The 25,892-nt window shown below is 44.6% G+C and overlaps 1 protein-coding gene across 2 annotated transcripts in view; it reads right to left on the minus strand.

Moving 5' to 3' along the window:
• The window catches only part of LOC137527944 (uncharacterized), a 96,490-nt gene that overhangs the window by 55,881 nt on the left and 14,717 nt on the right, over positions 1-25,892 (minus strand). Inside the window, exons 1-2 of one of the 2 annotated variants that reach the window (XM_068249061.1) lie at positions 16,410-16,492; positions 14,507-14,699 (exon numbers count right to left, since the gene is read on the minus strand). In XM_068249061.1, coding sequence (XP_068105162.1) covers positions 14,507-14,692 — 186 coding nt within the window. In that variant the 5' untranslated portion in view covers positions 14,693-14,699; positions 16,410-16,492. Of the gene's footprint in view, positions 1-14,506; positions 14,700-16,409; positions 16,493-25,892 lie in introns of those variants that run through there. The other variant, XM_068249060.1, reaches the window with a different exon arrangement.

A 25,892-nucleotide genomic window follows, 5' to 3' on the forward strand; every position in this document is an offset into this window, starting at 1 on the left:
AGGAGGAGGAGGAAGGGAGACCTCCTCCTCCAACATTACTGAGCATGTGCAAACAGTCTAACGTGGCTTAGCCCAGTATAACGTACAGCATGCAGCACTTTGTTTAAACGTGCTGCGTTACTATGTAACGCAACGTGGGCACTGTGAACAGCCCATTGATTTATCCTTGTTGTGAGTTAGGCTGCGTTACTGGCTGCTGTAACGTGGGACTTTAACATCCCACTGTGAAACCAGCCTAAAGCAATCTACATCTACTGACTTTGTGTCACTCTCAGTCTCCAGATCAGTGCAGTCTTCCCTATCAGACATGGAAGACAGGATTGCCTGTGCAGATAGGATCAATGCACTCACACTTGAGCATAATAAGATGGTAGACACCAGGGGCGTCGCTAGCACTATTTTAGCATGGCACGTGCCCCCAATCTGTTCTGGGGTGCCACGGATCTCAGCGGCTCTCTCCAGCCGCCGCCTCCGCCGCCGCGTCTCTCAGACCTCAGGATCAGGCGGCGAGCCGGCAACCAATCGTGCAGGCGCTAGGACCCAGCGCCCGCACTGATATGCGGAAGTGACATCACTTCCGCATATCGAGCGGGTGCGTCCGGCGCCCGCTCTTACTGGTCGGGTCGCCGCTGATCCTGAGGTCTGCTGCAAGGTAAGGGGGGGGGGAGCGGCGGCTAGAGGGGGGCCTCCCTGGCACTCACTCACTTCCTAAAGGGGCTCCCTGGCACTCACTTATTTCCTAAAGGGGCTCTCTGGCACTCACTCACTCCCTAAAGGGGCTCCCTGGCACTCACTCACTCCCTAAAGGGCTTCCCTGGCACTCACTCACTCCCTAAAGGGGCTCCCTGGCACTCACTCACTTCCTAAAGGGGCTCCCTGGCACTCACTCACTCCCTAAAGGGGCTCCCTGGCACTCACTCACTCCCTAAAGGGGCTCCCTGGCACTCACTCACTCCCTAAAGGGGCTCCCTGTCACTCACTCACTCCCTGAATGGGCTCCCTGGCACTCACTCACTCCCTAAAGGGGCTCCCTGGCACTCACTCACTTCCTAAAGGGGCTCCCTGGCACTCACTCACTTCATAAAGGGGCTCCCTGGCACTCACTCACTCCCTTAAGGGGCTCCCTGGCACTCACTCACTCCCTAAAGGGGCTCCCTGGCACTCACTCACTGCCTAAAGGGGCTCCCTGGCACTCACTCACTTCCTAAAGGGGCTCCCTGGCACTCACTCACTTCCTAAAGGGGCTCCCTGGCACTCACTCACTGCCTAAAGGGGCTCCCTGGCACTCACTCACTCCCTAAAGGGGCTCCCTGGCACTCACTCACTCCCTAAAGGGGCTCCCTGGCACTCACTCACTCACTCCCTAAAGGGGCTCCCTGGCACTCACTCACTCCCTAAAGGGGCTCCCTGGCACTCACTCACTCCCTAAAGGGGCTCCCTGGCACTCACTCACTGCCTAAAGGGGCTCCCTGGCACTCACTCACTCCCTAAAGGGGCTCCTTGGCACTCACTCACTTCCTAAAGGGGCTCCCTGGCACTCACTCACTCCCTAAAGGGGCTCCCTGGCACTCACTCACTTCCTAAAGGGGCTCCCTGGCACGCACTCACTCCCTAAAGGGGCTCCCTGGCACTCACTCACTCCCTAAAGGGGCTCCCTGGCACTCACTCACTCCCTAAAGGGGCTCCCTGGCACTCACTCACTCCCTAAAGGGGCTCCCTGGCACTCACTCACTCCCTAAAGGGGCTCCCTGGCACTCACTCACTCCCTCCCTAAAGGGGCTCCCTGGCACTCACTCACTCCCTAAAGGGGCTCCCTGGCACGCACTCACTTCCTAAAGGGGCTCCCTGGCACTCACTCACTACCTAAAGGGGCTCCCTGGCACTCACTCACTCCCTAAAGGGGCTCCCTGTCACTCACTATTCAGTCCCTGTCACTCACTACCCAACTGGAGGCGCCTGTCACTCACTAGCTAACCTGGGGGTCTCTGTCACTCACTACCTAACTTGGGGGGCTACCATATTAAGGGGGCATTCTGCCTATTTATGTGAAATGCTGTCTATTTATGTGCCTCATGACTGCTGAATTTGTCTTGTTGGGAGCCTTATGATTTGTTGGGGGCCTCAAGATTGCTGAATTTGTCTTGTTGGGGGTCACATGATTGCTAACTGCGAGACTATGGGAAAAGCTGAATCCTTATCATATGAGACAATAGCATTAAACTTACTTTTTTAGCTTTTTAAAACAGAAAATAAAACTGGGAGGTTCTAAAAAATTGAATACATTTTTCAGGAGTAGGATGGATGAAATTGTTTATCTTCACAGTTTATTTTCAACTTGATCTATGCCTATACTGATTGTAAATTATCTAAGTAAAGGACAATATTTCGATGGGCAGGCCTGTTATCTGTAGCTTACACCGCTGTTAAGTTCATGTAAATTTGGCCCCACCCATGGCCACGCCCACTCACCTCATGGCCACGCCCATTTTTTGCCGCAAGGACCATAGAAATGCCCCTGGTAGACACGGCAGAAAGCAATACTGATGACATCTGATCTCCCATAAAGTTTAAACTTGTAGATATGGAAGATAGAGACAGAATGCAGAACCTCAAAATCAGAGACATTCCAGAAACTATATCCAGTGAAGAACTAAAGCCTTTTTTTTGATCAAATGGTTCAAGATCCTGGTCCCAACAATCCCTGAAAGAGAACTGTCATTTACCGCATTTAAAGAAGATCCAGGTGTAATGATCGCTGCTGCAGCAGGTGTTGCTGGAAGTAGTAGTGCTGCAGCTCAGGCAGTTCTGATGTCTTTCCATGCAAGCTGCATAGCTTTGTCTGTCTTTCCCTGCTGTCAGCTTGTGACTGATTCTCATTCACCTGTGTGGGAATCTGCATGTCTGCTCCCATTGGATGACCTCAGTATAAAGATCTGCTTCCTGCAGGGTTTCCTTGGGTTTTCATAGCTTCAGTTTAAGCCTGTCTTGCTGTCGCTTCAGCCCTCGATCGTGTTTCTTGTTCTAAAGATACTTTGCTGGTCTTTGCATCATATATTGGTTCATTGCCAATATATATGCATACCAGCACGTTTATTATTTTCCTTGTATTTGTGTTACGTTGATACATCAGTGTCGCTGATGTATACGTACACGAACTGTTTATATCCTGTGTGCAGTTAGTCAGCTTTCCAGCACGTTTTGGTAGGTTGCGCGTACCGTGACCACCCATGCTGAGGTAGTTACCCTGCTCCTGGTTCTGTTTGTGGATTGCGTTCATCTCTGCGAGGAGATAACGAATCCTTCTGAATCCTGTCCTGTTACCGTTTGTGGATTGCGTTCATCTCTGCGAAGAGATAACGAATCCTTCTGAATCCTGTTCTGTTACCGTTTGTGGATTGCGTTCATCTCTGCGAAGAGATAGCGAATCCTTCTGAGTCCTGTTCCCTGTATTACTCCAGTCCTAGTCAGCGTTCCTGCTTATGTCATATATCGGTTCATTGCCGATATATACATATGTTAGTCAGACGTTACAAATAGTTTCATTGATAGCTGTAATTGTAATACTCTAGGAAAACTTACTTATTGTATATTTGTCTGTGTTACGTTCATCTATCTTGATCCTGCTGTTTCCTGACTATCCTGTCCTGTCTTTGTGAGGCACGCCATCGCTGCAATCGCATTGGCTGCCTCATTCCAGTCTGTCTTGTTTTGGACGCTTGCTATCGCTAAGTAGCCGCTAGCTAGCAAGCGTTCATTCTGTCTACCTGTCCTGATCTCCTCAGTTCCGGTTTATGCGCTCAGCGCTACTTTGCGCTGAGACGTTATAACGAAAGCATTGTTTGTGGCTGTCAGATCTGCACCGGCTCTGTGCGCCACAATCTCCTATTGGAGTCAGTCCTCCCCTCCACTATACTAGGGATAGCCTGTTTCCTTGTGCTGGTGTGTGTACCTCCTCCACGCCAGCTCATGCGTTGCATGCTGACTGTGGAGAATACACCACCAAGCCTTACACCAGGATTCTTTTTATTACATGCTAACTCAATAGGCTTAAAGAAATATATGAAATCTGTGATAAAACACTTAATAAATGCAGCTAGAATATTAATAGCAAGATGGTGGAAAACTACACATACCCCAACACTAGGTAAATGGATGAGAGAGATAACACATATATTTAATATGGAACAACTAGTGCAGGAAAAGAGAGGAAGGGAAAATCAGTTCAAGCAGACATGGGAGAAGTGGGAAGAATTTATGGAAACTGAAGATTATAAAAATATTATAAGCATTAATGAACAGGAAGAGTAAAGAGGGGCTTCCGAGAGGCATTCATGAGGGACTAATGAAGTTGAGGTAATAAGGAAAAGAGGGAAAAAAGAAAGAGAAAAGAAACTATAACCGAGTACCTGAGGCCCCGTTGATTCCTCTCTCCCCCACCAAGTGTATATGGAAGAAGTGAGTGGAGATGCAAATGTGAGGAATGAATGAGAAAAGAGGGAAAAGGGAGGGGGGAATTGGGTGGTGGAAGACGAATGGAGATTGTTAGGAAAAAAGGGGATGAGAGGGAAGAGGAAGAATGGAGAATGGAGTAAATTTAGGAATAAGGTGTTGAATGGACATACCCAGCTTTAGAAGGATTTAGGATTAAAGAGCTTCTAAGGGGTAGAAGGGTTAAAGATTAAATAATAATTGTTTGGTTTTAATGGAATTAAATATATATGTTAAATTTGAAGAATTGATGAGTAAGGGCTCGTTTCCACTAGTGCGTTGCGGAATCGCCTGCATTCCACCGCGGACGAAATCGCATGCGGGTGCGATTCCGCATGCGTTTTTGCCGCGATTTTGCATGCGATTCCGCATAGGTAAGGTATATGCGAATTTAACCATGTCACTGCCTGTGTAAATTAACATTAATACCTATGCGAAATCGCATGCGATTTCGCGGCAAAAACGCATGGTCACCCCGCATGCGATTTCACTATTAGATACATTAGCGGCGATTCGCGCACATTCCTTCTGCACGCGAAATCTGACGGCTCTGCCGTGCAGATTTCTGCCGCCCCAAAAAACGCTCCCGCAGCCGCACAAGTGGAAACGGCCCCATCCACTTACATTGCCTATGCGAATCCGCGTGCAGTGCCCGCATGCGGATTCGCTATAGTGGAAACGAGCCCTATAAGATGTGTCTTTTGTATGTAAGATAAAAATTTTTGTATATATAAAGAATCTTTAAAAAAAAAAAAGCGTACTTTTTTCCTTTGAAATTTTAAAATCGATTTTCTCAAAAAGTGTAAGGTCTTTTTGAAAAACTTTTTTCCCTCTTGTAGTCACTGTCTCCCTCCACATAACCTGCAAATTTGGTGTTTCTGGCAATTAAGGGGGCTTTGCTATTAACCGCTAAAATCGGCGGGCATTTAATTTTCCCACTGTCAGAAGGAGAATTTTAAAATCAGTTTTCTCAAAAAGTATAAGGTATTTTGGAAAAAAATTATTTCCCCTCGTAGTCAATGTCCCCCTCCACATACCCTGCAAATTTGGTGTTTCCAGCATGTAAGGGGGCTTAGCTATTGACCGCTAAAATCGGCGGCCATTCGCCTGCCATTAAAGTCTATGGTGGTCCGCCTGTTCGCAGACTTTTGCAAAAGTTCGCGCCCACGGTCCACGGACCCAAAGCCAAAGGTTCGCGACATCTCTATTACCCAGTCAATGTCCTGCTATGTCATCTACTTGTGGAGATGCATGGGATCAAACAGAACAGATAGAGATTCCTGTTCAGAACACCACTAAGCATACTGTATACATTCAATCAAGGACTTTGGGGTAGTGTTGGGCGAACACCTGGATGTTCGGGTTCGGGAAAGTTCGCCGAACATGGCCGCGATGTTCGGCATGTTCGGGCCGAACCCCGAACTCCCCGAACATCCCGCTTTTGGGGGCCCTATGGGGTCGCAGGCATAAGGGGGGAGCATGCCCCGATCGCGGGGGGGGGGGGGGGGGGGGTCAGAAATTCCCCCCACCCCCTCCGCTAGCGCTCTGCCCGCTTCCCCATACAAAAGTTTAAGGAAGTAAAACAGTACCGGTGGTAGTGGGTGGCTGGCAGTGGGCGGCACTATGAAGTGAGTGACTGAGGAGGAGGAGTCCGGAGAGTGACGCGTTGAGGGAGGCCGGGCAGCGGGCGGTTCAGCAGTAGTACGGTACTACTGCTGAACCGCCCGCTGCCCGGCCTCCCTCAACGCGTCACTCTCCGGACTCCTCCTCCTCAGTCACTCACTTCATAGTGCCGCCCACTGCCAGCCACCCACTACCACCGGTACTGTTTTACTTCCTTAAACTTTTGTATGGGGAAGCGGGCAGAGGGGGGAGCTCTAGCGGAGGGGGTGGGGGGAATTTCCGACCCCCCCCGCGATCGGGGCATGCTCCCCCCTTACGCCTGCGACCCCATAGGGGGGCAGTATTCGGCCGAACAGGGCCCCTGTTCGGCCCTGTTCGGCAGCCATTTAGTAGTTCGGGGCGAACCCGAACTTAAAAGGCCGAACACCATCAGGTGTTCGGCCGAACGCGAACATCACCCGAACAGGGTGATGTTCTGCAGAACCCGAACAGTGGCGAACACTGTTCGCCCAACACTACTTTGGGGGTACAGTAAAGAAGTAAGAGTTCAGTATCCATGATGCAAGAAAATGCCCAAAGCTCCCAGGGCAAGAAATGGAATCTGCCAGTAAGTTTACAGCATCTCACTGAAGAAGAGCAAATGCTTGCTAGGCATATGCTATTTGAGGAGTCGGAAATTTTAGCAAACAAGGAGGGAGATATTGGGTGTATTCCTTATCTGAATGTACAGCTTATTTAAGAAACAAGATACCAGTTCAGAGTTCCTTTAACTCCATACCAAAACCCTTATATCAGGAAGTAAAAGACTATATATAAGTCAAAATCATCTTACTCCTCAGTTGTAGTATGTGTCTAGAAAAAGGATAGCAGTTTGAGACTGTGCACTGACTTCAGGGAGTTAAATAAGAAGACTGTACCAGATAGATAGGCATCCCCTACCACGAGTTCAAGATCTTCTAGATAATCTGAGTGAATTCTCAAGGTTCTCAATTTTGGATCAAAGAAGTGCTTACCATCAATTTATCTCCGAAGAATTAAGGCACATGACAGCATTTAGTAGCTCATGGATGGATTCTTTTTGGCTTGATGAATGCAACAGCATTCCAAAGGTGCATGGCAGAGACTCTGGAAGGTCTGAGAGATGAATGTTGCTCAGTCTATCTAGATGATGTGCTGTGTTATCCCAAGACAAGTATGTCAAACCGGTCCTTCGAGGCCCGAGGTCCTCACACATTTTTGACACAGCTCAAATTAATTGATGGGTCTCCATCAGGAAAGATGTTGTCCATCAGATTGAGCACATTCCTCTCTTTCTCAGTCCATCCTAAACACTGGCATGGATCTGGCCCTCTAGGCCTGGAGTTCGACACCTGTGTTCCAAGACATTTCCAGAACGTATTGAAGTTCTAAGATTTTTCAGAAAATGTGTGCACATCAAATCAAGTTGAGAAAAAAAATAAGTGTTTATTTTTCAAAAAAGATCATCCTAGGAAGACTTGTGTCAGGCAATGAAATTTGAATGGACCCAAAGGATACAGAAGCAGTTTAGGCTGTCAGAGAGAAAACACCAAGGACAGTGGGCGATGAAAGAAAACTACTAGTGTTCCTTAGTTATTACTGCTGTTTTATGCACATTGCTAAAGCTTGGAATGACTTGTTGCAAACAAAGAAAGAATCTAAGAAAATCAGTAGTATGGCTGAACTTCAAAATTTTGCATTTGCGAACACGTTCGCAAAGTTTACCATGAAAATTTGCGAACTGACCATCAAGCTCCATAGAATTTAATAAGCTGGCAAACTTTAAAAACATTCAGGGCATCTCTGCAGCCACAATTTCTTTAAAAAAAGGTGTAAAAAGGGTACCAAAACCCAGACAGTAGCATGGCAGAGGAGGATCATGTGCAAAAATAGACACCAAAAAGAAAGTGAACTTTGGAAAAATGATTTTTTAATGGTTATTTTTAAAGAAATTTTAATGTCGGCTGACTTAAGTGGTTAATAGCAAAGCCCCCGTACAAGCTAGAACCACCAAATTTGCAGGGTATGTTGAGGAGGACAGTGGGGAGACCCTGCAGTTTTGGTGAAAATAGATTTTAAAGAGACTCTGTAACAAAATTTTCATCCTTATTTCTTCTATCCTATAAGTTCCTATGCCTGTTCTAATGTGGTCTGGCTTACTGCAGCCTTTCCTACTTGCGCAGTGGCTGTATTATCTTTGTTATATGATCTAATCTTCTTTCTTCTGTCGGGCTCAGGCTGGAATGTGTGGAATGTGCAGGGCTGCTTGTGATTGGATAGAAGCTATACACACCCTCTCCAGGCCCCCTGCAGGCTCTGTATGACTCACACACTCTGCTTATGTGAGCCTATCACAAGCTGGTTAGTTTGTTTGTAAACACTGCCTAAAACTGTTAATTACAAGCCAGGATTGCAGCAGAGAGTGGCAGAAACAGCACAGAGGGGTCCAGGAGAACATAATGAATAGAATGGTATGCTTTTTCTTGTAAGAATTTTAGAGTACAGATTCTCTTTAAAGTTATGATAGGAAAAAAAGTATATATTTAAATGTGTGTATATATGTAGTATGTATTTAAAAATGACAGATAATGTATCATCATGTATATATATAAATGTATTTTTTATATGTTCAGAGTGTGGGAAATCCCCCAAAAATGATGTGGTGTCTCCCCTCCTGAGCCTCTTTAACTCCTTGTCACCCATATAGGCTGGGATACCCAGAATGCGGAGCCCTGGTCAAATGAGGCTTCACACTCTGAGCTATACCAGCCCAATTGGTCCATGGTATAGAGGGGCTCTGGAGGAGAGGGGCAGCCAAGCCTCCCCCTCTCCCCAGAGCCCTTATCCAATCTATGGACAAGGTGCTCTTCCCCACCTCTGGTGCCCCAGGAGGAAGTGGGGGCCGATGATACCCTGGGGGGTTCATTGTGGCATCTGGTAGTCCCCTTTAAGAAGCACACACCCACAGAGGCCTAGCTAGGGTTTTCAGCGACCAGAGACAAAGACAGTTTTTGCAACCTCCTCTGGACAGTCTTGTGAAAAAATGGGTGGGGCCACACATCAGAATGTGGGCGTGGTCATGGGCTGACCCAAATGTACAAATGCAATTTAGCCAGATGTACACCCTTCCCCCTATGGATAGCCAAATATGCCCCTTTCCCCCTTTCAGATAGCCAGATGTAAACACCTTTGGATAGCAAGCTATGTTAAGAACAGCAAAAAAACTCTCCTGTTTCAACTTTCTGGTGTATATTAAGGATACAGAGGTGCCAAAAGGATAAAAGTATCTAAAAAGTTTAAAACATAAGGAAGGCAGTGGTGGACTTACCTCCTACAAGCAAACCCAAATATTGCCAATGTGTTTGTCAAATCAAACAAGTTTATTTACATACTCCGGGGGAGAATGCAATGCGTTTTGCAGGTTTGTTCCCGCTTCCTCAGGCAATAACAATGGAGTAATAGCATATGTGGTCAGTAGAAGAGCTGCTATAATATCGCTGACCCCTTAAGCATATTATCCATATATAGCTTATCTTATGAATCATAAAAATATAGGCAAAGGTCATCCAATATAGTTGTACGTGTGATGCTAAGAACACTTATAATAGTGGCAATGCACCCTACATATAAGCAGTTGTCACAACAGCATTGGAGCAATGATAGATTCCATTTAGAACGGAGTCCAAGCCCTCCAGTACATGTATGCACATAAAATATTGAGATGTGCTGATGTGAGTGACAATACACCTAGCTTGCACAGTCTGCATAGCGGCAGGGGGGGCGGTGATGAACCTTGGGTATATGAGCGTACGTTACCCGTCCTGCAGGGAGGATGATGTGCCGAAAGGGAAACCTGCATCTCGATCACCCACTGGAGTCGGCCGGTTGTCACAGCGGGAAGAGACTCACGTGGCTGGGAGTAGCAAAGCCTGGATCCCGGAAGTGCCTGCTGATTGGGTAGGCAGTCCTGGCTGTTAAAGTGATGTCACTCAAGCAGTATATTGGATACTGTTTCGAGGGGTCCACCTCTCTTCTTCAGAGCTATCCATTGGCCCCTTTCCTACAGCTTTATAGCACCATTCAGACATCCCTCCCCGCCTCCGTTGCCATAGTCATTTAAAGCTGTACTGCACAATAACAACTTGTCTCACTTAACAGGATTTACCATGCCAGAGTGCATTGCACCAGTGGTTGGATTCTTCCACAGGACATCTGGCTCTCCTCCAACATATACTTTAGGATCAATAAAATCAGTCTGTCATTTTACAAGTTGATAACACTTATTGAATTATAGCTCCCAATATATCACACGAAAAGTGTGCTGCAGAAATTTTCATTTTAAATATGCAAACATTTCAAAATCATGATTGAGGCCCTTTGGTGTCATAGAATCCAGTTGGTATATCCATAAAGATTCTATTTTGGACAATTGTTTCACCTAATCGCCACCTCTCCAATTTCTCTCAACTTTCTACATCCCACAAAAATAAGAACCCTGTAGCGAGCATTGGCGATGCTCTTTAAAATTCATAGACAATGGATGCTTCACAACCCCCTTTTAATATTATATACATGTTCCCCCAATCAGTCTCTCAGGGACCTTTCAGTTTTACTAACATATTGTTTTCCACAAGAGCAAAAAATTACATAAATTACCCCCCTCGTAGAGCAAGAAACATTCCATTTTATAGGAAAGATGTCACGATTGGAGTGAGACCTAACTTCATAAAAAACTCTTGCACAATTTGTCGCTGCACACATCCTGCAAGAACCACACCTCCTGAATCTACCCCCCCCTCCCCCTGAAAGTCAGCTTGGGCACAGTAGGATCTATAATCTGCCCTAAATTGGACGATCTTCTGATATTCTTGGATGTTCTTCCATAACTTCATTCAAAATCTCATCCTCCCTTAAAATGTTCCAAAACGTCTTAATTATACCCTTCAATTTACTAGCATATTCAGAATAATCAAACAATAAAGATGGGAATTTTTGGTCCCATATATCTCAACCTTCTTTTCTGACTAGAAGGTTATCCCTCTCAATTTCACATATTTTGTCAGGGTTTGCTCTAGTTGTTCAGGTTCATAGCCCTTCTCTAAAAAAAGATCCGTCAAAAATTCTGCTTCAGCATAAAAGTCCTCAGGTTTAGAACAGTTATGTTTGAGCCGAACAAATTGGCCCTTAGGTATATTAATACGCCACTTAAATAAATGGCAACTGTCTATATTGATGAAACAATTGCAGTCCATCGGCTTAAAGAAGGTTTTAGTATGAATCTCATTGGACTTGACATAAACCATTGAATCCAGACAATGTACTGCAGTGTCGCTGTAGTCTGCGGTAAAGGACAGATTATAGTCGTTTGTATTAATATCCAACAAGAATTGCTCCAGGGATGCCTCACCACCCTCCATATAAAAAAGCTTCATCAATAAATGTACGCCCCAGTACGAGATCCGCACTGGGGTACGTGGACCACTGGCACAGAACATGCTCTTCCCAGTGGGCCATGTACAGATTAGCAAAAGCGGGTGCAAACCTTGTGCCCATAGCAGTCCCTGTACACTGCAAATAATATTCCTGATCAAAATAAAAATAATTGTGTTTTAATATATACCTCATGCCTTCTATGATGAAGGTTATTTGTTTGTCCTTGAGGGTCTCATTGCGTGAGAGATAATATCTTGCAGCATCCATTCATTCCCTTCTCATGCTCAATAACAATATAAAGTGAACTAATGTCTACTGTAAATAATATGTCGCCCATGTGCCAGTCCACATCTTGAGCAAATTTTAAAAAATCACCCGTATCTTTCAATGCTGGTGTTAAGGAAACTTTTTTTTGTAAAAAAACATCCACATACCTGGAAAGGTTCGCACTAAGAGAACCAATCCAGATATGATAGGCCAGCCTGGAGGGTTGTCCAGCCTTTTATGCACTTTAGGCAAGCGTTAATAAACTGGCAGTGTGGGTTTATCAGTCAACAAAACGTTATATTCTTGAATAGACAATATTCCCGATTCCTTCCCTTCATCTAATAATACTTCCAATTTTCTCAAAAAGTCTGCAGTTGGATCACTCCTCAATAATTTGTAGGTATTCACATATTTCAAATGTCTGCTGGCCTCTTCCTTTTATTGATCCACATTCTATAGATTGACCCCCCCCCCCCCCCCCCCTCTCCTTGTTAGCTGGACGAATGAAAATAGTAGTCCTTCCTTAATGATTTCATAGCATTGCGTTCTGCTTTACTTAAATGATCTTCATGATTCTTCTGGATATTCAATCTTCTCATTTCTCTCGTTACCGTGACTTCCAAAGCAGACATGGATTTGCTATATAATTTCAGATGTAGAAAAAAGTGGATTTGGGTTTTAATTCTGAGTGGTGAAAATAGGTAGCATCTTCCTCACTTTCCCCTACATTGGAAACTCTATTCTGAGGGTCCTTGAGAATTTTTTTGTTTCAAACACAATTGTCTCATAAATCTTTTCAAATCAATATATGCACTGAATTTATTCATTTTAGATGTAGGGGCAAATTTTAGGCCTTTATTCAAAAGTGATATTTCAGGATTAGTGAGCATCCTATCACTTAAAGGATACCTCAACTGACATGTGACATAATGAGATAGACATGTGTATGTACAGTGCCTAGCACACAAATACCTATGCTGTGTTCCTTTTTTTCTTTCTGTGCCTGAAAGAGTTAAATATCAGGTATGTAAGTGACTGACTCAGTCCCAACTCAGACAGGAAGTGACTACAGTGTGACCCTCCCTGATAAGAAATTCCACCTATAAAATACTTTCCTAGCAGAAAATGGCTTCTGAGAGCAAGAAAGAGATAAAAAGGGGAATTTCTAATCAGTGATGGTCACACTGTAGTCACTTCCTGTCTGAGTCAGGACTGAGTCAGCCACTTACATACCTGATATTTAACTCTTCCAGATAGAGAAAGAAAAAAAGAACACAGCCTAGTTATTTGTGTGCTAGGCACTGTACATACACATGTCTATCTCATTATGTCACATTTCAGTTCGGGTATCCTTTACATTAAAGATTTCCCTTGGGGCTATCTCCGTAGAGGGTCCTTCTTTACTTGATCCTTCAGTTTTTTGGAGGAGCCCCGTCCCCCTCTCCTTCTTCTAACATGTTGCAGTCTCTTTTCCCCTTCCCTAAAAAAGGGACAAGACTCTTTTGTTTGTCACCTGTCTTGTTCGTGCACTTCCTCCTATGGTTCTGGGTTGCTGACTTCTCTTCTGTTTTATTGGTCCCTAGAATCAATGCAGTCCTATAGTACAAGAAGCGGTGGATTCATAATACTTTTGGGGCGGGTACTTAAAGAGGAACTCCAGTGAAAATAATGTAATAAATAAGTACTACATTTTTACAATAATTATGTATAAATGATTTAGTCAGTGTTTGCCCATTGTAAAATCTTTCCTCTCTACGATTTGCATTCTGACATTTATCACATGGTGACATTTTTACTGCTGGCAGGTGATGTCAGTGGAAGGAGTTGCTGCTTGCTTTTTTGACAGTTGGAAAGAGCTGTAAACAGCTGTTATTTCCCACAATGCAACAAGGCTCCCACAGTGTGATGTCAGAACTTTAGTCCTGACATCACACTGTGGGAGGGGTTTTACCATAATATCAGCCATACAGAGCCCCTTAATGATCCGTTTGAGAAAAGGAATAGATTTCTCATGTAAAATGGGGTATCAGCTACTGCTTGGGATGAAGCTCAATCCTTGGTTATGGTTTCTCTGGATACTGCTATCCATTCAGCTGCTGACAGGCCTATTGGTGCAGGTGTTGTGGCATATTATATATCTTCTGCATTTTGATCCCTTTGGACATCTAACAGCCCAATGGAGGGCCACATTAGCATCAGTGCCAACTTATGGCAATATAGACATGCTAGATATACCAAAATTGAAAAATTATTTTCTCAGGGCACAGGGAAACGCAGCATGTATTGTATTATGCCAAATAATTCCATGTACTATCCTCTGCACTTGGCGAAATAAACCTGATTCTGATTCTGACTATGGAGGTGGAAAGACAGGGAGAAGCAGCATTGGGTCTATTCTGATTAATTTAAGATCACAATGGATTAAAATTCCAGTTTACCAACTACATTTTGCCGACAAACACAAAAACTCTTTCATAGCATTTGACATTCTGCAATTATGACTGGCTAAAATAGCAAAAAAAGAGGCATTTATTTGCCTAAAAAAAATAAATTAAAAAAAATCACAAAATGTATCTGTGCAGTTGCAATTGTTTTTTACAAGAATTCTCAATATGGCAAAATGAGAGAATCAATACAAAATTCTACTAAATTTGTTCTGAAGCTCATAAGAACTCACCAGCAGGCTGGTGGATCCTCGATGCCGGTTACTGGGGGACAGCTGGAGCTGCTGAGAGTCGTAGGTCATCTTCTTATCTGGATAACTGAGCAGTGAGACCTGAACTGGGAAACTCTCTCCATGTCCAACAGCCTCAACAGTGACTGTCTCCGGCACCCCCACCATCCAGCTTCTGGGGCCCCGCATGTGATAGCTGGAGAGAAAGGTGTTAGAAAAAGATTTACCTGCTGATTCCAACACATTGGCCTCAATTCTGGTAGCTATGTGTGGTAAATATTTTTATGTCTGTAAAATACCTTATGCGATAAAAGGCCATTTTAAATACCAACAGGCACTGGTTTAACAATAGGGGCAGCAGCCCCTGCACCCACAGGTGGCCCGGGGATCCTCTGGGGCCCGCTCAGGGCCATTTTGGGGGGCAGGAGGAGTGGCAGCATGAGGGGAGAGTGTAGCCACACACTGGTGGGGAGGGGAGACAGTCCCCCCCTCCCTCACCTCAGTCTCTCCCCTCAATGCTCCCCTCCAGCATCAATCAGTGTCAGCAGGTGGCGGGAAGGAACACATACCTTCATGCATTCCACACGCCAGAGGTTCCACTCTCTAAGTGTCTGATGCTACTTCCTGTTTAAACAGGAAGTAGCATGAGGCACTTAGAGATTGGATCTCCACAGTGGATGGAGGTATGTATTCCTGTCCACCACCTGCTGCCACTAATGATTGATGCTGGAGGAGAGCACTGAGGGGAGAGCCTGAGGCGAGGGAGGGGGGGACTGTCTCTCCTCCCCACCGGTGTGGGGCCACACTCTCCCCTCATGCTGCCACTCCTCCTGCCCCCCAAAATGGCCCTGAGGGGGCCCAGGGGGGCATCCAAATTATTGCTGGGGGGCTCAGTGATGCAAACAGGTGCTGCCAACAGGTTTTGGTGTAGGTATTTATTTTAAATAAGTATTAGTGTTAAGAATAGACTGATGCAAAGGCATTTTTTCACACAGGCTGTGCTGAGAGACCTCTGAAAAGCGTTGTATTGTTGCTTGCTAAAAGCTCTATAGGTATGTGGGGTTTACAGGAGAGCAGATTCTTTGATAGTTGTTCTTTAACCACTTGAGGACCAGAGGTTTACCGTATATACTCGTATATAGGCTGAATTTTTCAGCACAAAAAAATGAAAAGTCACCCCATTGGCCTATATGCGAGTCACAAACTTACTAAATTGCTCCTCTATGATTCTGCACAGCCAAATGCGAGATTATGCTTTCGGGGAGCGCTTCTGCTATGATTGTGCCAGCCATCCATCCAGCGCTGCTCTCCCCCAGGTCTCTGATCGCTCCAGCAGCATTCTCCATCGGACCCCTCCTGCCATACGGTAACCTGGGAATCTGCCTGCAGATTAGCTGTTGTACTCCCCTTCGGCCACCCACAGTGCAGGTAAGCAGCATTTAAAGCGGACCCAAAACAAACATTTTTTTAATTCAAAATATTTAGTTGCACCACTCTGACACATACAAAGATAAATAAACACTCTTTCAAGCCTATGAGCATTTCAGTGCATGCTTTTCACCCTTTTCTTTTCATAACTAGGGTTATACAGGTGGCAGGTTTTAGCTCATGGGTGTGTTTGTCATCAGCTACCCTCCCTCACAGGGGCGTGGTCTATGTGAAATCTCACACAAGCTGAGATCACCTCCCCTGTGACATCATCAGTAGCAGCCTGTGTTTTGTTTTTTATCTCCTCCACCAGTCTGCCGGATTCTGTCCCGGCAATATGAAAGGAAGGGAGGGGTTCTTCCAATAAATGTAAAATATTTTATATTTGTCATCGTGCATATTCTGTTTCAGCTGCTGTGGCTATGTAATTACTGATCCCTAGACTGTCCCAAGTCCCAGTGGAATGGCAATAACTTACATAAGGGCAGTATCCACAGATAGGCGACTCAATGGACGACACAGATGAAGATCTTGAAGAGGTTTAATCTTGCAGTGTAGATCTTAGTGACAAATTCCATAGGTCAAAACGAAGTAGCTTTACCAGGTACAGAGAGAAGATGCAGCACATGCTTACAGATACTTGTCTGAAGAGATACTGACTATGGGAGGAGTGGCTACATGGGTGGAACAAAACTACAGGGAAGGGAGAGGAACAAACTAGCTACAGCCAAACTTAGCTGATGAACATCATAACACAAGTCCATGTATGTGGGACACAACACTCCCCGCCTGAAATCTTTAGATTTCACTAATATTATAGCAACATTAATCTAATGTTAAGTCCATAGTTCAACAAACTTGTCCTTAAAAACCTGTAAAAGAAAGCAAACAGCAATAAACATAGCCAACCATGCTTGAGTAAGTCTCAGTAGGTTTTCTTGACAAAGTTCTTGTAACACAACCCATCTTCAAGTCAGGGAGGCCACAATATGTCAAACCTCATCTGACTCACAATTGTAATCCAAGGGATAAACAGTTTCCAGGAGTTTCAGGTCTTGCCTTGACCTGAAGAGTGTTCTTCATGAGGTAGTAGCAACACCACCTCAGTAACAGGTCTGAAGAAGATTTTAGTTGTACCTCCTTTGGTAATCTTGACTTCGACCTTCCTCACCTTCCCATCTTCACTGGGAATGGCTTTGACAATAAGTCCAGTTGGCCAATCATTGCGAGAAACGTCTTTATCTCTCAGTAGCACAAGGTCTCCTTCTTGAAGATTTGGCTTAGTCTCTTGACATTTATGGCGGCTCTGAAGAGTATGCAGATATTCCTTCCTCCAACGGCTCCAGAATACATTTGCCAGATGTTGAACCTGCTTCCACTGACGTCTGTGAATGTTAGAGCAGTCCAAGTTCACGGGTGGTAGTGGGATGTTGCCAACCTTCTGAGTGAGAAGTGTTGCAGGAGTTAATATTGTTGGAGAATCTGGATCTGAGGACACGGGTACTAGTGGTCTTGCATTAATTATTGCAGAAACTTCAGCTAGTAGAGTAGTCAATGTCTCGTGGGTAAGTCGTCCTGAGTCTAACAACATGGAATTCAAGATTCGCCTTGTAATTCCGATCATGCGTTCCCAGGAACCTCCCATGTGGGAAGAGTGAGGGGGGTTAAAAACCCATGAACATCCACTGTTTTTCAAGAAATTATCCAGTTGTAGTTCCTTGCAGGCTCCAACAAAGTTGGTTCCACAGTCAGACCTGAGTTGCTTGGCAGGACCTCTAATGGCGAAAAATCTTCGAAGAGCATTGATGAAACAGGAGGAGTCCATAGACTCAATTACCTCAATATGCACAGCTCGTACACTTAGGCAAGTAAACAGTACGGCCCATCGTTTATTGTTAGCCATGCCACCACGGGTCTTGCGTGCACAGACCGACCATGGGCCAAAGACATCCACTCCGACATAGGTAAAAGGTGGGTCAGTGCTCAGTCTGTCTATCGGGAGATCAGCCATTTGCTGATGATGGTGAGTTCCTCTCAACCTACGACACTTAACACACTTGTGAAGCACTGAAGAAATGCATCTTTTCATGCCGGTAATCCACAAACCTGCTGATCTGACAACACCTTCAGTGAACTGTCGGCCTTGGTGCTTCACTTGTTCATGGTAATGCCGAACTAAAAGAACAGCTACATGGTGACTGCCAGGCACAATGACTGGACTTTGCTCCTTGCTGAAAAGGTTGGCTTTCCCAATCCGACCTCCTACACGTAACAACCCATGTTCATCAATGATTGGATTTAACTTTAGAAGAGGATTGTTTTTGGGAAACTTGCAGTTTTCCATGATAAGGTTGATCTCTTTTGTGTAGCTCTCCTGTTGCACACATTGAAGTATAATTTCTTCAGCATGAGAGATTTCTTCAAAGGTGGGATGGTTCTTACAAATGTGCCAACCACGGCACTCAAGTGGCATTCCAGAATTACCCTTGAAGCAGCAAACAATATGTCTCAGGCGTGCAATGACACGGGTTATAGATGACCATGTGGAGAATCGCTGGAAGCGGTGTGATCCAAGTGTTTTCTTCTGATGTATGGTAGTATAAAGAGTGATACTTTCAGGTCTGATTTCCTTGTCAACTTCAGAATCTACTAAGTTGAAAACATCAGTAGTGCTGGACTCAGATTTATCATGTAGGAAATCTGGAGGCAGTAGCCAGTTTGACTTTGCAAGTTTATTTGCTGGTAATGCTCTAGTGCCATGGTCTGCTGGGTTCTGATTGGTTGAAATGTAATGCCATTGTTGTGGTGTGGAAAACCTTCGGATACGTTCTACTCTGTTGCTGACATACACATAGAACCGTCTGGATTGGTTGTGTATGTACCCGAGCACAACTTTGCTGTCAGTGTAGAAGTCAAAGGAATTAATCACAGTGTCCATTTCACTCTTAATGGTTTCTGCCATTTCTACAGCTAACACAGCTGCACAGAGTTCAAGCCTTGGAACAGTGTGTCCAGACCTTGGTGTTAGCTTAGTCTTACCAAGGAGAAATCCCACAGAAGGTCTATTATCAAGTCCAGTAAGATGAAGGTAGGCTACAGCTGCAATCGCCTCAACAGACGCATCTGAAAAGATGTGGATTTCTTTCCTTTTAGCAGAAGCTAGGGAGATGGATGTGTAGCAGCGTGGGATTTGGAGATTTTGCAGTGCCTTTAAGGAATTCTTCCATGTTTCCCATGCTTTCAGCTTATTATCAGGTAGTGGAGTGTCCCAGTCTACCTTCTCCAAAGTGAGTTGTCTCAACAGAAACTTTCCTCGGATTGTCACTGGAGCTACAAATCCCAAAGGGTCGTAGATACTATTGACGACTGACAAGACTCCCCTTTTGGTAAAGGGCTTATCACAGGTTGATACTTGAAAAGTGAATGTATCTTGCTTGATATCCCAAAGCAAGCCAAGACTGCGCTGCATGGGAAGGTCTTCAGACCCTAAGTCAAGATTCTTTAGGTTAATAGCATAGTCATCTTTGTGGAAGGCCTTCATTACCTTGTTGCTGTTGGAGATGATCTTGTGGAGTCTGAGGTTGGCCACAGACAACATTTCTTGAACTCTTCGTAGAAGGTCAATGGCTTCTTCATCTGTAGGAAAAGATTTAAGTCCATCATCCACATAGAAGTTTTTCTCCACAAATTGACGAGCATCAGTTCCATATTCTTGTTCACCTTCTTGGGCAGTTCTTCTCAGTCCGTAGATTGCTACTGAAGGTGAAGGACTGTTCCCGAATACATGCACCTTCATGCGGTAGTCTATGACCTTGTCATTTAAGTCATTGTTTCTGTGCCATAGGAACCTAAGGTAATTTCTGTCCTGCTCACGGACAATGAAGCAGTGAAACATTTGTTGGATGTCAGCCATTACTGCTATAGGCTCTTGTCTGAATCGGATTAGCACTCCTATAAGGCTGTTGTTCAAGTTGGGCCCAGTAAGAAGAACATTGTTCAAACTGACTCCTTCATATTGAGCACTCGAGTCAAATACTACTCTAATTTGACTAGGTTTGCGGGGGTGGTACACACCAAAGGATGGAAGATACCAGCATTCTTCTCCCTCCTTCAATGGTGGAGCAGGTTCAGCGTGATCATTTTCTAAAACCTTCTGGATAAAGGCTACAAAATGTTTCTTCATCTCTGGTTTCTTTTCAAAGGAACGTTTTAATGAAGCAAATCTGGAAACTGCTTGCTGACGGTTGTTTGGCAATCTCTCTCTAGGTGTACGAAAGGGTAGAGGGGCTACCCAACTGTTTTCTTGGTTTTGAGTGAATTCCTTATCCATGATCTTGAGAAACTCTTTGTCTTCAATGGCAAGTGCTGGTTTGTCGTCATTACTAGTTGTAATGAACACTGTGTCACCAATGCAATCTTCCTGGTGATGGAAGATGGGTTTACTGTCACTGGTGATGTTGAATCTCTCCTTAACACTGTAATGATAAGGACATGGTTCGAAAAGAGTTTTGCGCCCATTAGGTAGAATGTAAGTTTTGCAAGAAGAAATGTTGGTAGCTCTTTTCGTTCTGTTTACACACACATTTCCAATGACAACCCAGCCAAGATCAAGGCGCTGGGCATACGGAGCATCATGGGAACCATTTATTTGCTGGCGTGCTTTATGCACCCTTAGAATGTCTCTGCCGAGCAAAAGAAGAATTTCTGCATTTTCATCAAGTGGTGGTAAGTGTTTGGCGACAGCTCTTAAATGTGCATGATGAAAGGCAGCTTCAGGTGTAGGGATCTCTTCTCTGTGGGAAGGAATCTGGTTGCATTCAGCAAGGGTAGGCAGTGGCAGTTCTATAGTACCATCAAGAGAAGCTATCATGAATCCATTAGCTCTTCTCCCTGTCACTTCTGAAACACCTCCACATGTGCCAAGTGTGTATGGCAGGGAATCTCCTTTAACTCTGAAGTAATCAAAAAATTGTGACTTAGCAAGTGAGTGATTGCTCTGATCATCCAGAATTGTATATAGTTTCATGGCTCTTTCAGGCTGTCCCTCGGGATACACTCTGACTAGGCATATCTTTGCACAAGACCTGTCACAAAGATCTTCTCCACAAACCTCAGTGCATGTAGAAGAAATTAAAGTAGAGTCTGCTGTCTGGTTTGCATTCTCCCCGCCATGATTTGTGGCAGGATCAGAATCTGCAGAGGAAGAGGTATGCTGAAGTGGATGGAGTGCTTGTACATGGGTGTTGCTTCCACAATCTTTGCATTTGATTTCAGCCTTACAGTCTTTTGCAAGATGTTCTGTTGAAGCACAGCACTTGAAGCAAATCCCACGTTTCTTTAAAATTTCTTTGCGTTCTTGCAATGGCTTTTTCCGGAACCCATGGCAGTTCTTAAGAGCATGTGGTTTCTTATGAATTGGACATTGGTGATTGGGATTATCCGTTTTATCTCCTTGTCTGCTCCTTTCAGGGTTATCAGCAGGATCAGGTAGCACATTAGTCTTTTTAACTGACATGGGACCCCTGTGACTCCTGGGTTTATTCAAAGCAAATTTGTCTTTAGCGAAATTTGAACCTGAGATGTTTGACTCGTTGAAAAAGAAGCTTGGATCATTCTTGGTTTCTGCAATGTTCTTGATGAAGTCACAGAAGTAGAAGAATGGTGGGAAAGAAACCTTTTTCTCTTTCTTGTACTTTGCACCCATGGTTGCCCACTTCTCCTGTATTCCATATGGCAGTTTTGCAGCAATTGGATTCACACCATGGGCAGTGTCAAGATAGCTAAGGCCTGGGAGGTGAGGATCTGCCTTAGCAAGCTGTAGTTCAAGCAAAAGATCACTCAGTTCCTGAAATTTCTGATTATCCTTACCAGATATCTTGGGAAAGTCTTTCAACCTTTTAAGCAGAGCATCTTCTACAGCTTCCGGACTACCATAACTCTGGTCTAGGCGTTCCCAAGCTGCATGTAGGCCTGCAGATCGATTGTCAACATGAACAGCTTTCAGTCGTTTCACACGTTCTCTTGACTGAGGGCCTAGCCACTTTATTAACATGTCAAATTCTTCACCAGGAGGTATTCCCAGGTCGTTTATTGCAGCCTTAAAGGTAGACTTCCATCCTCTATAATTTTCAGGGTGGTCATCGAAGCTTGTGAGGCCAGTGCTTGTGAGCTCACGGCGAACCATGTATCTAGCTAGATCTGACACATCAGCACATGGTGGCCTGGGAAGGTATGGATTTGCATGGGGGTTTAAGCCAGGAACAGGTTGAAAGTCCATTGCTATGGCAGGATGTGATTCAGAAGTAATGTTATCAGGAAGCATATCAGTAACATGAAGAGGTGATGGTAGCTTGGCTTGAATGCTGACCCCTGGTTTGACAGCTGGATACTTAGTAGTCTGAGCATTGTGAGGCAAGATACGGCTTGAGGGCCCATCTTGATGTGCAGAAGGACCAGAAGGTTTAAGGTCTTGCATGGACACAATACGTTCAGATGGCTGATGTCTTAAAGGAGTGTCCATGTCATCAGGAGCATCAAAGGGTGCAGAGAGATTGCTGTTCTGGTTGAGGACATAGTTCTTTGTGCGCTCTATCGGATCTTCTGAGTTTGCCATGCTGACACTGTCTAAATCACTTACAACAGCTTCTTCTAAAACTCTTAGTTTTGCTTCTGCAGTAGCTTGCTCACATTTTCTTTCTAGAGCTTCAATTTCAACTTTCTTGCGGGCAGCTTCTGCTTCCATTTCTGCTTTCTTGTGGGCAGCTTCTGCCTCCATTTCTGCTTTCTTGTGGGCAGCTTCTGCCACCATTTCTGCTTCCATTTCTGCTTTCTTGTCAGCGAAGGCAGCTCGCACCTTGGCAGCCTCTACCTCTGCACGAGCCCTTACAAGTTCACTAAGTGTGGAACTTCTTGAGTGAGATGATCTTGAAGATCTCTTTGTGTGTCTAGTAGATGTGGAGCGATGAGATGCAGTTTCTTGCAGCTGTGTAATTCTTGCCTCTACATTAGCTTTAGTTTCAGACACCTTTATATTTCTCTCCTGGTTCAGATATTCAAACCTTTTTAGTTCTTCTAAAGATTCTTCTGTGTTCGTGCTCCTTAGGAATGACATGTACTTAGTGCAGAGCCTCTGATAACTTTCATATGCAGACTTGAAGTGTACGAGAGCGCCCTCTAGTTGTAGTACTCTCTGGCTAGGCTGTGTGACTTCAGACATGTAATGCACAGTCCTCTCCCAGAGGTGTGTTAGATCAACTGAGAACTCTTCCATAGTAACTTCAAAGTTTTCTTTAGATTTCCAAGAAAGTTTGGTTATACGTCTAGGTCTGACACTTGCTTCTGTCATTATATCTGCATTTTCCTCTTGCAGCAGAGTGTCAGGCATTTGCTGATCATCAGTGTTTTCAGCTTGGCTCAGAGGGAACACTTGTTCAGCCATGGGTGTCAGGTTACAGGGAGCTGGCTGTGTGTGGATTGATACAATGTAACAGTTTTCAGCAGGCGGGAACAGGAGAGATGTTCTGCAGAGAGAAATGCTGCCTCTCTTACTTCACAGTGCAGGCTTAATAGCAGTATTCAGAATACACAGTTTATAATGCAGACACGCAGTTTATATTCCCACTGGCCTCCTCACAGATCACTGAATGTAGCTGTAGTAGTTCTGAGTGAGATGCTGAGCCAGTTCTGTAGTATGCTGGATGCAATGTACTGCAGTCTGTAGTGTGACTAGCAGGGTTCTCAGGCTGCTGAATATCACAGTGATGACTGTATGGTCTTCTATTCGTTTTGACTATTCTGTTTCAGCTGCTGTGGCTATGTAATTACTGATCCCTAGACTGTCCCAAGTCCCAGTGGAATGGCAATAACTTACATAAGGGCAGTATCCACAGATAGGCGACTCAATGGACGACACAGATGAAGATCTTGAAGAGGTTTAATCTTGCAGTGTAGATCTTAGTGACAAATTCCATAGGTCAAAACGAAGTAGCTTTACCAGGTACAGAGAGAAGATGCAGCACATGCTTACAGATACTTGTCTGAAGAGATACTGACTATGGGAGGAGTGGCTACATGGGTGGAACAAAACTACAGGGAAGGGAGAGGAACAAACTAGCTACAGCCAAACTTAGCTGATGAACATCATAACACAAGTCCATGTATGTGGGACACAACAGTGCAGCTGAAAAAAGGCTGCTATTTATTATTACAAGTTAGAAAATAGATTTCATTTCTGAAATCTTCTATTTTTAATTTGGGTCCACTTTAAGGGAAATTCAGCAATATCACTACTCATAATCCTCTCATATTCATTTTAATGAGGGTGTGTTCTGTCATATAATAATTGTAGCGATTTTAATTTGCAATACCTCATTACCGCCTTGTAAATTTGTCTGAATTTGAAATTTGACTTGAGCTTAGTTTGACTTTACTTTCCATTTAGCAGTATAACTGTATAAGAAAAATGACAAGTCTGCCCAAGCATGTGAACTGTACTCATGCACCTTCTGACAGAGGCTATGTGGATGGAATTCTGTGCGCAGGGTGCAGACACAAAGTGCATAGTATACAATTACCCCCATATGAAATGCAACAACCAACCCCGTGTTGTCAGGAGCTGCTGCATTTCCTACCCATCCCCCCCACCACCGGCTTATACGCGAGTCAATACTTTTGTTCTAATTTCTGGGGTAAAAGTTGGGGGGTTGGCTTATATGCGAGTCGACTTATATGCGCGTATATATGGTATACCCCCTGGTGACTAGGGTGACCAGGCCATTTTTTACAATTCGGCACTACACAACTTTACCGATTTATTGCTCAGTCATACAACTTAGCACCCAAATAAATTTTTACCACCTTATCTTCTCACAAATAGACCTTTCTTTCGGTGGTATCTGCTGCAATTTTGGTTTGTTTTTATTTACAAAACGTGTTTGTATATTTTTATCCCTCCCCCCTAAATTGGCCCTACACTGCGATATACACACTACACTACACATACTGTACCTAGACATATGGCTGTGTCAGGGATTAGATTGTGAGCCCATGGCAACATTGAAAGGAGACAGATAAGGACAGTGGCGTAGCTAAGGAGCTGTGGACCCCGATGCAAGTTTTATAATGGGGCCCCCGCAAGCACTCTGTACATAATAATTGATACGGTGCACCAAAACCTGCCAATGGCAACTACAGTGTCAGAGGTGCAAGAAGGGGATGGGGAACAGTCTGTTAATGATTACCACTATTCGAAGTATCTATAGAAGTGTAGTTGAGGGAGGGCCCTTCGGGGCCCCTCTGGCCCAAGGGCCCCAACGTGGTCGCTACCTCTGCACCCCTATTGCTACACCCCTGGATAAGGAAGGTATATATTCCCCAAACAACAAGGATGCAGACAACATCTTAATTCTAAAATATTATAATTTTATTAGTAGAAAACGACAACAATATATTAAAACTGATGGTAGTTGATCAGGCTACCAACCATCCACACGCTCACTCCACTTTGAGCCCATCAGAGGGACAGTTAAGTGACAAGGCATGATAACAGGCATGGCTTAATGTTCCTTCCCAAATAATTACTTAAATACTATGGACTAGCAAACCATGCACAGGCTGTTTTGGCCAAAGCAGACAATTTTTTAATAAAAAAACTCCTCCCCTGCCCTTATATCCTGCCTGACCCCTCCCAGCCAATCAGGTCTAAGCCTGGGAAAGCTTGAGCTATCCCACAAAAATTAACCACTTCAGTCACTCAGCCAGCCCTATCATGAAGGGCCTTCCCCATCCCGTGCTACTCCATAGTACAGGCCTTACTGTATGCTGCGGTAGATGTCAGCGCTATATAAATGCGGCCATCTGTTAACAGTGATTGTGCGAGCTCCCGCCTTATCTCGCTCCTCCTGAGATGACGCCATATGGCGTCCTGGAGGAACAACGGAGCCACTCTGTGGCCGCCAATCTG

This window comes from Hyperolius riggenbachi, chromosome 8 (assembly GCF_040937935.1).
Source record: "Hyperolius riggenbachi isolate aHypRig1 chromosome 8, aHypRig1.pri, whole genome shotgun sequence".
In the NCBI taxonomy this organism is placed as follows: domain Eukaryota; kingdom Metazoa; phylum Chordata; class Amphibia; order Anura; family Hyperoliidae; genus Hyperolius; species Hyperolius riggenbachi.